This window comes from Athalia rosae, chromosome 7 (genome assembly GCF_917208135.1).
Source record: "Athalia rosae chromosome 7, iyAthRosa1.1, whole genome shotgun sequence".
Lineage (NCBI taxonomy): Eukaryota > Metazoa > Arthropoda > Insecta > Hymenoptera > Athaliidae > Athalia > Athalia rosae.
In genome coordinates, this window is record NC_064032.1 from 3589368 (window position 1) to 3603065 (window position 13698).

The 13698-nt window shown below is 40.2% G+C and overlaps 1 protein-coding gene across 3 annotated transcripts in view; it reads right to left on the reverse strand.

Moving 5' to 3' along the window:
- Nucleotides 1-11113: 11113 nt before the first annotated feature.
- The window catches only part of LOC105683115 (unconventional myosin-IXAa), a 182197-nt gene continuing 179612 nt past the window's right edge, over nt 11114-13698 (reverse strand). For all 3 annotated transcript variants that reach the window (XM_048659117.1, XM_020856114.2, XM_020856137.2), the window contains one exon: nt 11114-13629. In XM_048659117.1, the coding sequence (XP_048515074.1) occupies nt 13472-13629 (158 nt within the window). In that variant the 3' untranslated portion in view covers nt 11114-13471. The remainder of the gene's footprint in view (nt 13630-13698) is intronic.

Below are 13698 nucleotides of genomic sequence, written 5' to 3' on the forward strand. Positions count from 1 at the left end.
TCTCTGCAGATAGACAACACAACTCGGTATATCAATTTTGCATTACGCATTCCTGGAACATTTCAACGTTAAAAATACGAATCCGTTGAGTGAATCAAGCTGAGGATAAATCCTATCGAGATATCCTCATTTTTTCGCTCTTGAGAATAATGAATTAGCGATAACCTTGTTGGTTTTATAGATGGATCGACTGAGCTTGAGGATTTGGAGTCCGGGTCTTGAAATATATCAGACTATCACATCAAACTCTTTTAAAAGAATAGTTATAGGTTTGGTATTTTTCTGAAGCGAAAAGGGGAAGCATACGGAAAATGAATTTCAGGTCGCTGTCCCTACATATTTTTGCGTATCGGACACGAATTGATCCCATCGAAATATCTCAGCTTCTTCGAACACGAGTCGCGAAGTTGGCGATGAACTAATCATTGAATATCATTATAGTTCATGAGGGGTTATTGACTTTATTCTTCTGTTACAGAAGGAGAATGAGCAGCCTCAAAGCAACTCTGCCTTGCATCATGAACACGAGACGCGTCAGTGCGACTCTGGGATTGTGAATAAACTATATGAATAAGTTTTAAAGTACATAAGATTATCCCGTGTACAATTTGCTTCTTGAAATATCGAATTGATTATTGGATGATAGTCCTTTTCTTGACTACGCTATAATGATTAATTATGATTAGGAAAAAATGTCTGTAACTGTAAGAAGTGATAAGTGGCGAGTATGAAATTATCCTTCCATGTATCTTCAATCATTGTTTAATCAATAAACTTGAATAACGTTGGAAATAGTACTATGAAGTTACTTTCAATCAAACCTTATCCACCTTATCGTTGTAATCGAAATATGTGCGTAATATTGTACAAGATTTCCTACATCATCGCATGCGTACTGCTTATCATCTTTGAACAACACTCGGAAGTGATGATGCTAATAACGAGAATACCGAAAAGAAAATGCGAAGTTTGGCCGAAAACTAATTTTAGTGAAAAAAAAACAGAGAGACCGAGGAGGTATTCCGGGACCTGATGCCTGATCGAGTGCATGCGTTCCACCCTGTTTATTTATTCCTAGTATAAAAGAAAGAGCGACTGATGCATTGCAAGACTGATTGCATGCATGCCTGTGTCTTTGATCGTTCAATCATGCTTCAAACCGGAACCGATGATGCAGAGCTCTAGAATGCCGGCCCTGAAAATTGAAAGTTTGCCGAAAAGTGGAGATTTGTATCAGGAGAACAGGAAACCCGAGGAGGTGGTCCGAAATTTGGTGCCTCATCATGTGCATGCATTCAATCCTTCATGATTATTCCTAGTCTGATAGAAAGAGCGACTGATTCTTTGCAGAACTAACTATACGCCTGCCTGTGTATTTATTTATTCAATAAATCGTTGATACAAAAGAAAAGAATAATTTCTAGCTCTAGAACAGCGTTTCCGCAGTTTATAATTTAGGCCAAAAATTTTTCTGGGTATCAGGAGAACAGAAAAACCGAGGAGGTATTCCGAAAACTGGTGCCTGATGGGGTGCATGCGTTTCACCCTGTTTATTCATTCCTAGTATAAGAGAAAGAGCAACTGATGCATTGCAGGACTGATTGCATGCATGCCTGTGTCTTTGATCGTTCAATCATGCTTCAAACCGGAACCGATAATGCAGAGCTCTAGAATGCCGGCCCTGAAAATTGAAAGTTTGCCGAAAAGTGGAGATTTGTATCAGGAGAACAGGAAACCCGAGGAGGTGGTCCGAAACTTGGTGCCTCATCATGTGCATGCATTCAATCCTTCATGATTATTCCTAGTCTGATAGAAAGAGCGACTGATTCTTTGCAGAACTAACTATACGCCTGCCTGTGTATTTATTTATTCAATGAATCGTTGATACAAAAGGAAAGAATCATTTCTAGCTCTAGAACAGCGTTTCCGCAGTTTATAATTTAGGCCAAAAATTTTTCTGGGTATCAGGAGAACAGGAAAACCGAGGAGGTGGTCCGAAACTTGGTGCCTCATCATGTGCATGCATTCAATCCTTCATGATTATTCCTAGTCTGATAGAAAGAGCGACTGATTCTTTGCAGAACTAACTATACGCCTGCCTGTGTATTTATTTATTCAATGAATCGTTGATACAAAAGGAAAGAATCATTTCTAGCTCTAGAACAGCGTTTCCGCAGTTTATAATTTAGGCCAAAAATTTTTCTGGGTATCAGGAGAACAGGAAAACCGAGGAGGTATTCCGAAAACTGGTGCCTGATGAGGTGCATGCGTTCCACCCTGTTTATTCATTCCTAGTATGAGAGAAAGAGCAACTGATGCATTGCAGGACTGATTGCATGCATGCCTGTGTCTTTGATCGTTCAATCATGCTTCAAACCGGAACCGATAATGCAGAGCTCTAGAATGCCGGCCCTGAAAATTGAAAGTTTGCCGAAAAGTGGAGATTTGTATCAGGAGAACAGGAAACCCGAGGAGGTGGTCCGAAACTTGGTGCCTCATCATGTGCATGCATTCAATCCTTCATGATTATTCCTAGTCTGATAGAAAGAGCGACTGATTCTTTGCAGAACTAACTATACGCCTGCCTGTGTATTTATTTATTCAATAAATCGTTGATACAAAAGAAAAGAATAATTTCTAGCTCTAGAACAGCGTTTCCGCAGTTTATAATTTAGGCCAAAAATTTTTCTGGGTATCAGGAGAACAGGAAAACCGAGGAGGTATTCCGAAAACTGGTGCCTGATGGGGTGCATGCGTTTCACCTTGTTTATTCATTCCTAGTATAAGAGAAAGAGCAACTGATGCATTGCAGGACTGATTGCATGCATGCCTGTGTCTTTGATCGTTCAATCATGCTTCAAACCGGAACCGATAATGCAGAGCTCTAGAATGCCGGCCCTGAAAATTGAAAGTTTGCCGAAAAGTGGAGATTTGTATCAGGAGAACAGGAAACCCGAGGAGGTGGTCCGAAACTTGGTGCCTCATCATGTGCATGCATTCAATCCTTCATGATTATTCCTAGTCTGATAGAAAGAGCGACTGATTCTTTGCAGAACTAACTATACGCCTGCCTGTGTATTTATTTATTCAATAAATCGTTGATACAAAAGAAAAGAATAATTCCTAGCTTCAGAACAGCGTTTTCGCAGTTTAAAATTTAGGCCAAAAATTTTTCTGGGTATCAGGAGAACAGGAAAACCGAGGAGGTATTCCGAAAACTGGTGCCCGATGGGGTGCATGCGTTCCACCCTGTTTATTCATTTCTAGTATAAGAGAAAGAGCAACTGATGCATTGCAGGACTGATTGCATGCATGCCTGTGTCTTTGATCGTTCAATCATGCTTCAAACCAGAACCGATAATGCAGAGCTCTAGAATGCCGGCCCTGAAAATTGAAAGTTTGCCGAAAAGTGGAGATTTGTATCAGGAGAACAGGAAACCCGAGGAGGTGGTCCGAAACTTGGTGCCTCATCATGTGCATGCATTCAATCCTTCATGATTATTCCTAGTCTGATAGAAAGAGCGACTGATTCTTTGCAGAACTAACTATACGCCTGCCTGTGTATTTATTTATTCAATAAATCGTTGATACAAAAGAAAAGAATAATTTCTAGCTCTAGAACAGCGTTTCCGCAGTTTATAATTTAGGCCAAAAATTTTTCTGGGTATCAGGAGAACAGGAAAACCGAGGAGGTATTCCGAAAACTGGTGCCTGATTGGGTGCATGCGTTCCACCCTGTTTATTCATTCCTAGTATAAGGGAAAGAGCAACTGATGCATTGCAGGACTGATTGCATGCATGCCTGTGTCTTTGATCGTTCAATGATGCTTCAAACCGGAACCGATAATGCAGAGCTCTAGAATGCCGGCCCTGAAAATTGAAAGTTTGCCGAAAAGTGGAGATTTGTATCAGGAGAACAGGAAACCCGAGGAGGTGGTCCGAAACTTGGTGCCTCATCATGTGCATGCATTCAATCCTTCATGATTATTCCTAGTCTGATAGAAAGAGCGACTGATTCTTTGCAGAACTAACTATACGCCTGCCTGTGTATTTATTTATTCAATAAATCGTTGATACAAAAGAAAAGAATAATTCCTAGCTTCAGAACAGCGTTTTCGCAGTTTAAAATTTAGGCCAAAAATTTTTCTGGGTATCAGGAGAACAGGAAAACCGAGGAGGTATTCCGAAAACTGGTGCCCGATGGGGTGCATGCGTTCCACCCTGTTTATTCATTTCTAGTATAAGAGAAAGAGCAACTGATGCATTGCAGGACTGATTGCATGCATGCCTGTGTCTTTGATCGTTCAATCATGCTTCAAACCAGAACCGATAATGCAGAGCTCTAGAATGCCGGCCCTGAAAATTGAAAGTTTGCCGAAAAGTGGAGATTTGTATCAGGAGAACAGGAAACCCGAGGAGGTGGTCCGAAACTTGGTGCCTCATCATGTGCATGCATTCAATCCTTCATGATTATTCCTAGTCTGATAGAAAGAGCGACTGATTCTTTGCAGAACTAACTAAATGCCTGCCTGTGTATTTATTTATTCAATAAATCGTTGATACAAAGAAAAAGAATAATTCCTAGCTTTAGAACAGCGGTTTCGCAGTTTATAATTTGGGCCAAAAATTTTTCTGGGTATCAGGAGAACAGGAAAACCGAGGAGGTATTCCGAAAACTGGTGCCTGATGGGGTGCATGCGTTCCACCCTGTTCATTTATTCCTAGTATAAGAGAAAGAGCAACTGATGCATTGCAGGACTGATTGCATGCATGCCTGTGTCTTTGATCGTTCAATCATGCTTCAAACCGGAACCGATAATGCAGAGCTCTAGAATGCCGGCCCTGAAAATTGAAAGTTTGCCGAAAAGTGGAGATTTGTATCAGGAGAACAGGAAACCCGAGGAGGTGGTCCGAAACTTGGTGCCTCATCATGTGCATGCATTCAATCCTTCATGATTATTCCTAGTCTGATAGAAAGAGCGACTGATTCTTTGCAGAACTAACTATACGCCTGCCTGTGTATTTATTTATTCAATAAATCGTTGATACAAAAGAAAAGAATAATTTCTAGCTCTAGAACAGCGTTTCCGCAGTTTATAATTTAGGCCAAAAATTTTTCTGGGTATCAGGAGAACAGGAAAACCGAGGAGGTATTCCGAAAACTGGTGCCTGATGGGGTGCATGCGTTTCACCCTGTTTATTCATTCCTAGTATAAGAGAAAGAGCAACTGATGCATTGCAGGACTGATTGCATGCATGCCTGTGTCTTTGATCGTTCAATGATGCTTCAAACCGGAACCGATAATGCAGAGCTCTAGAATGCCGGCCCTGAAAATTGAAAGTTTGCCGAAAAGTGGAGATTTGTATCAGGAGAACAGGAAACCCGAGGAGGTGGTCCGAAACTTGGTGCCTCATCATGTGCATGCATTCAATCCTTCATGATTATTCCTAGTCTGATAGAAAGAGCGACTGATTCTTTGCAGAACTAACTATACGCCTGCCTGTGTATTTATTTATTCAATAAATCGTTGATACAAAAGAAAAGAATAATTTCTGGCTCTAGAACAGCGTTTCCGCAGTTTATAATTTAGGCCAAAAATTTTTCTGGGTATCAGGAGAACAGGAAAACCGAGGAGGTATTCCGAAAACTGGTGCCTGATGGGGTGCATGCGTTCCACCCTGTTCATTCATTCCTAGTATAAGAGAAAGAGCAACTGATGCATTGCAGGACTGATTGCATGCATGCCTGTGTCTTTGATCGTTCAATCATGCTTCAAACCGGAACCGATAATGCAGAGCTCTAGAATGCCGGCCCTGAAAATTGAAAGTTTGCCGAAAAGTGGAGATTTGTATCAGGAGAACAGGAAACCCGAGGAGGTGGTCCGAAACTTGGTGCCTCATCATGTGCATGCATTCAATCCTTCATGATTATTCCTAGTCTGATAGAAAGAGCGACTGATTCTTTGCAGAACTAACTAAATGCCTGCCTGTGTATTTATTTATTCAATAAATCGTTGATACAAAGGAAAAGAATAATTCCTAGCTTCAGAACAGCGTTTTCGCAGTTTAAAATTTAGGCCAAAAATTTTTCTGGGTATCAGGAGAACAGGAAAACCGAGGAGGTATTCCGAAAACTGGTGCCCGATGGGGTGCATGCGTTCCACCCTGTTCATTCATTCCTAGTATAAGACAGAGAGCGACTGATGCATTGCAGGACTGATTGCATGCATGCCTGTGTCTTTGATCGTTCAATCATGCTTCAAACCGAAACCGATAATGCAGAGCTCTAGAATGCCGGCCCTGAAAATTGAAAGTTTGCCGAAAAGTGGAGATTTGTATCAGGAGAACAGGAAACCCGAGGAGGTGGTCCGAAACTTGGTGCCTCATCATGTGCATGCATTCAATCCTTCATGATTATTCCTAGTCTGATAGAAAGAGCGACTGATTCTTTGCAGAACTAACTATATGCCTGCCTGTGTTTTTATTCATTCAATAAATCGTTGATACAAAAGAAAAGAACAATTTCTAGCTTTAGAACAGCGTTTCCGCAGTTTATAATTTAGGCCAAAAATTTTTCTGGGTATCAGGAGAACAGGAAAACCGAGGAGGTATTCCGAAAACTGGTGCCCGATGGGGTGCATGCGTTCCACCCTGTTTATTCATTCCTAGTATAAGAGAAAGAGCAACTGATGCATTGCAGGACTGATTGCATGCATGCCTGTGTCTTTGATCGTTCAATCATGCTTCAAACCGGAACCGATAATGCAGAGCTCTAGAATGCCGGCCCTGAAAATTGAAAGTTTGCCGAAAAGTGGAGATTTGTATCAGGAGAACAGGAAACCCGAGGAGGTGGTCCGAAACTTGGTGCCTCATCATGTGCATGCATTCAATCCTTCATGATTATTCCTAGTCTGATAGAAAGAGCGACTGATTCTTTGCAGAACTAACTCTATGCCTGCCTGTGTATTTATTTATTCAATAAATCGTTGATACAAAGGAAAAGAATAATTTCTAGCTCTAGAACAGCGTTTCCGCAGTTTATAATTCAGGCCAAAAATTTTTCTGGGTATCAGGAGAACAGGAAAACCGAGGAGGTATTTCGGAATTCAGAATTTCGGCCGAAAAATTTTCTGGGTATCAGGAGAACAGCAAAACCGAGGAGGTATTCTAGAATTGAGAATTTGAGCTTAAAAATTTTTGGGTATCAGGAGAACAGAAAACCGAGGATGTATTCCGTAATTCAGAATTCAGGCCGAATAATTTTCCGGGTTTCAGGAGAACAGAAATACCGAGGAGGTATTTCGAGATGTGGTTTTTTCATCATGTGCATGCATTCCTTCCCGCTTTTTCATCTCTTGTATGTTAGGGACAGTGACTGATTTCTTGCAGGACTTATTATAAAGAATTCTCATGGTGTATTCAACGCTGTTAAAATTATCAATGGAAAGGGGTTCTTCGCTGATAGATTCATCGAAGGAAGAATATTAGTTTCAACACATCATCAGATACAACTTGGATTTATTTAGATTGTAAGATGTTTTTCTACAATGATCGCGTTACAATGAACGAGGCTTCTTATCCAACACTCATTTTATTCAATTCAAGAAGTACATGTATCATATATGCATGATAAATAACGTATGTATTTTCATTTGGGTGTCAAACATAAGTTATCATGCAGATACACCGACGAGTCTTGTGTTATAGATGGAAGGGGGTTTCCTTCCGAAGTTGCACATCCTTCTCCGTAATTCTGTAACCGAAAAAACAGTAGGTTATAACTAGGATGAATCTGAATCGCAAATCCATTGAATCTTGAGGCGAACGTCATATGTAAGTTTGCGTCATGTGGTTTGTTCTGAGCGTGATTCACTCAAAACAAGAGTGTCCCCAAGGTCACTTAATACTTGAGGTTGGCATCTTGTACCTGATTCCGGAACACTCCACAATTTGCTTCAGAAAAACACGAAGCCCATAGCTTCAGATACATTTCTAAATTCGAAATAAATATCTGGAATTTTAATCAATGAATTCGACACTGTACTTTTATTTGTTTTGATGTCAGAAATCTAAATCTTCAAGCCAAATAATTCTTTCTATAAAATTGATCTCTGTGGGATTTAGTCTACGGGATCGTTCCGCGTATGTGACGTTAAAATACAGTAGGTCTGACATCACGCGACCAGAGAACCTCAAATATCAGAGATAACTACGATGAAACAGTAAGCATGTACTAATCTTCGCCTATAGCTATAATACCCTGATATGTCTTTCTAATTCTCTCTGAGGATTTTGTGCTGCTGCCGATGTCGTCGCGTCCGTTGCGGTGGATATACTGCCGTTGCCTCAAAGACGGGAATTCCACACCGAATTACACTCGCTTGATTGGCTGTTTCAAGATTGGCTGGGATACATCAGATTTCTACCGCAACGCCCCAGTCTCGAATGTAATCCGAAAGATCATCATCAATCAAAGAATCAAAGTCGAAATTCATCGTGCGAAATTTGATCGATCATTATTCGTGTATGATCTCCTTACCGAAAATAAAATAGATAATGAAAAGATATAGGATATCCTCTGACAGCCTCGGTGAATATTTCTTATTATTCAGTCCCTATCGAATAACACACACATGGATCACGTACTCGATATAACGCTGGTGAAGCTCCTAGCGCAATTTTACACGATATAAAAATTTAAAAACGATGAGAGCTCATTTTGGTTAACTGCTGGCACGCTTGGTATTTCTCTGTATAAAGGTTTTTAATGCCGCAGCTGTGACGCCTATAAAACTACGGCGAAAGGACCTGTGTGCAGTAAAAGTATTTTAAAAATGCGCGCCTCGACTATGGTAAATATACGGGCGTGTATACTGTCATATATTTATATATCTTCTACCCCTACGTACGGCCCGTTCAAAACCAGGTCCAGCGAACCGATCCGAACCCCCAGGTGCTCGGAGTAGCTCGAGACTTCTACACGTTGATGGGATTTTAAGAGCGTCGCTGGAAACCAGATTCACTCCGAAAAAAGCTTCTGCTTATTATCGATCCATTCGTAGAATTGTCTACCTCGCTAGCATTTTTCCTCTCAATTTCGTTGGGATACGGTTGACGCCGAAGATCAAAAATCCATCGGGATTGTTCGAGAAACTGCAATGCAGTTACCGGGTATAACTTTGTTCGAAACGTTTCACGAGTTTTTGATACCAAAAAGCTTTCGTTGGTGAAGCTCTTCGATTCCAATCGATCTCGATTCCGTCTCAAACCTGTAGTCGAAGAACTAAAAATCGATCTTCACTATTCCACGACTAGACGAAGTCTACGAGCTTCTGAGCTTTCCCTAGTTTCTCCGCATCTTTTTTTTTTTTTGTTTAGAATCAAAATCTCGATCATCCGTTCCCGTCGCACGGAAAATAGAAAATCGATCAATTATGGTACGGTAAATACAGAGGGTGAGGTTTTTTTTTTTTTTATACTCGCAGACGATTCGGGGGAAGACCGTTTTTCAGAAATTCTTAAGATTTCCTTCCCTTTCTTTTTCTCCTTTTCGTTTAGACAGGATATATCGACATCCAAGCTTTCGCAGATACGGTATAATGTATATATAGCCCACAGCTTCGGTATGTAAAGAATATGAATGCGGAAGATTCTGATATGGAAAACACGTCGTTAAGAATTCTTTATAACCAATGGTCATATCTCGGACTCGTCGTTTACGGTTTTTGGGCTCAATCCAACTTAATATCGTACAGAAATATATTTATTTACCCTATTCGACGTCCTCTGAATTTCATATATATTCATATCCCCGTCGATACGTCCCCGAAGTTACCTCCGGAAAATAAATAATTACAAAGAAAAATGTCACCGCAAAATTTTTACCGACGAAGAGGATACGTGAAAAAAAAAAAAAAAGGTTTCGATCTTTGATGTTTTATCTCCGAAATTATCCTCGTAGTTTGAAAAATCTATTTTATTCGAAGGACGAATCCCTTTTGGCCCGAAGCTTTCGTTTCTTTTCGCTCCTTCCTTTCTCATTTCCTTTATTTTTCATTCATTGTCGAGCCTGTTTTTTCCCTTCATCCCTTAAATGCCCGGATGATCAAAGGGAGGTTTGGTGGCGGTTTATAATATCTGCAAACCTAATCCGATTTTATAGAAACCAGCGACGAAGACGAAGATATACGACGGGCGACTTAAATCGTTCGCATTTTCGTACGGTATACATCGCAGCTTGTAAAAGTGTGTTACACGTGGGTATAGCACTCGCGAATAAATGTTCCTCGGCATTTCTGGGAGTCCCATGATACTCGCGCGACGCCGCTGCCGTTCGGGTATAAGCTTAACTCGGTACACAGTATACACGAGTAATTTTATCATTTCAATTTTACGGTTGGTAGAGATGCAACGTAGTAACCATCCACCCTTTGATGTGCTCTCTACAGACGTCGTCGTCGTCGTCGTCGTCGTCTTCGCGTATCTGAAATGTTTCCAACTGCTGCACCTTCGTGCGCATCTTCTACGTTCAGTTACCATATACTTACGTATTATATATACATGTATATATATATATATATATATATATATATATATATATATATATATATACTCGTATTACATCTTATCAAACTCTACCAAAGCGTGGTACCTCGTATACTCTGCGTTTATGATATCAAGAACGTCGTAGTCGCCGTGCAAATGCCCGTCGTGCCAGGCTCTTTTATCAAATTGATAAATAAATTTACTGCATTTTCACGCCTTTCATAGACCAATTGATTTATAGGACACGGAGTGGATGTTACAGGTGGGATGGTAGATAGGTTTACCCTCAGGAAATGTAGTTCAGAATCCCTGTCTTTCGTTCACCCTTTTCTTCCCTGAAGTAGGCATTAATTAGGATTAATTATATTTCGTAGAACGCCTGAGGCGAGCGCAAATATTTGAAGATTCTCTCCTCTTCTCTGCCGTTGCGAAGGACGCCGGATTAGAAATTCGTTATCTTCAGGGTATCGGATGGTATCGGATTAGATACGTAACACGTCATACATCCTGTACACACAGCAGTTGTGAACCAAAATTTATTTTTCAATTCTTTATTGGTAATTAATTGTTTTTTTTTTTTTTTTTTTTTTTATTCTTCTTCGTGTCTCGATATAATCGCATTATATGTACAAAATTTATTTCGTATTCATCTACAGATATATATTTTTAGTTAAAATACTCTCTTTTCTTTTTTCTCTTTAATCGAAGTTCACTTAGGTGTATGTAATAATATACTTATAATACTTGTGTGGAAGGTATGTAGAAATCAAATGAAAAGAAAAAAAAAAAAATCAAAATCAAATCACGCATGCAATTCAGATATTTTTGAAACGAATAATTAATAGTAATAGTTATAAAATATAATATATTCATGTGTTATATATTACGAGAAAAATCATCTAGGATTGGCACTATGAAGATTTAAAGGATGGCGAAAATACTGTTGGTAGATTATCATAAAAAAAATCTATTAAACGTATATTAATGTATGATCGATGTACAGCGGGTGTAATAATAAATCAAGTAATACAAATATTTCATGTGCGTCGTAACGTAATTTACCCTAAATAGAATCGAGAAACTCGATTACCGTTAAGAAAAAAAAAAAAAAAGTCTACGCTACGCAACAAAGATCTACACCGTCGGAAAATAGAAAGAAAAATATCGCGATCGAAATTACTTCCCCTTTTATTTGTTGCTATTTCTCTTTTTTTTTTTTTTTTTGAGCGAATTTTAAAGTCTAGAAAAAAAAAAAAGTTATCAAACGAAATAAAGTAAAATAAAATGAACTCTACGCGTAGATCGTCGTTTTTATTTATATCTAAGTTTTGTCCTACGTGTACGAATAATCATGTATCCTCGAAGCGTCAAATAAAAGACGTGAAAAATATGCACGTACCTATATATATATATATTATTCACACAGATACTTTTTACGTAAATTGAAATGGTTATTTTCGACGGTACTCACAAAATATAAAACGTAGCGGGTCTGAAGATGCAGCCGAAGTGGGTGATGTACACCGAGTGTAATTTAATGTGGTAAAATTTTTGAAGAGAGAAATATCGTCGGCTGGTATTTTAATATACACTTTCCGTGAATCCAGCAAACCTGGAACTCTAGAAGATTCTCATATCCGGTTATCGTAATTTTTTAGTTGTACACGAAAAAAGTCGCGATATTCCTTTCTCGTTCGTTCATTCGTTCAACTATATTCCCGGGAATATCACTGGTAAATTTACGATCATCTCTACTCCCGGTTTACTTTACTCTCCTTTACTTCTCTCTTTTCTCGATCAATCGAAAAGCTGTACTCACAACCGAGTGGCGAGCGTACCGGGTGACTCCGGAGGAACCGAAAACTGGAATTATTTCTAGCCGGAGGATAGGCGGGAGTTGAACGGGAAGAGGGAAAAAGTATCGCCTGAGAAAACTGTGCCGAGTGTAGAATCGCCGCCCTCGGGTTTCCCGTTTGTATACCCCCCTTGAGTACAGTCTTTCGAAAGAATCTATTTTCTCGGATTCTGGACGCTCTTTTTCGTCGGATAATTCGACGCTGTAAAGCTTAAAAATTCCCTTTTCGACTGTACCGACGCCCGTTTCTACCGAAATGGCACAATGATGATAATGCGAGGAAGAGTACCGGTTATCAAGTAAAATATGGGAGAAAATAAAGCACGGTTTACTATTCCCCGCAGAGATTGCGGCGGCGGCGGCGGCGGTGGTGCAGGTTATTGTGGTAGGAGCACTTCGAAGTGGAGAGAAATGCCCTCCGCTGATGTTGTATACAACCCGAAGTGAAATTTCCCCGAACCTTGTACACGCGGTTAATAAACGGGACGAAGGTGCTCGAGAAATTAAATACTCCTCGGAGTCGAATTCGAACGAGTTTTTTCTCTCGTCTGTTTTTTTTTTTCCATTTTCTTTTCGTTCGGCACGAAAAGTCGACCGGTCAATCGCGCAGTCGTACTTTTCGGGTAATTAAACGAAGTGATATTCGTATACGTTGGAATTGAGTGTTTCGAACTTTACGTATGCAACGGTAGGAACTAGCGGGTGAAACGTGAGAGGGGAGTTATCGCAGCAAATTAACTCACGGTATAACTCCAGATATACCTGCAACTTTGCACAAACAATTAGCCAGCGAAGCGTGCCCCGTATATCGCGTATACGTCCGTATAAACCGAACATCGTAAAGCGTAAACCGCGATCTATATATATATATATAATTTGAATATACATACGTATGTAAATGTGTATCGAATGTGTGTGTGTGTACTTATAAAACACGGTTTGCACTTGCCGGGTTTGGATTACCGGAAGTACGACTCGGTTTCTCTCTTCCCCTATCGTTTTCTATTCCCTACGGACAAAACTGTACAGGTCTCCTGTATACTCGCGTCGTGGTTCGATGATACGCTCTCGTCAAACGTTCACGTTGCACGGTTTCAGCTCCATGAATTGGTAGGGTACGTGAAGTGTAGCGCCGTTGTGTTCGACGAGAAGGTGTCCCCGTCTGGGCGACGCACCGACCACAAGAACCGTCTCACCCTTCAGCAAAACCACCTCGCCGTCTCCTCCTTCTGCAAAATTTATCAGAGAAGCCGAAAGAGACGTGAGAAAACCGTCTCTTATCTCCCGTACATTCCGAA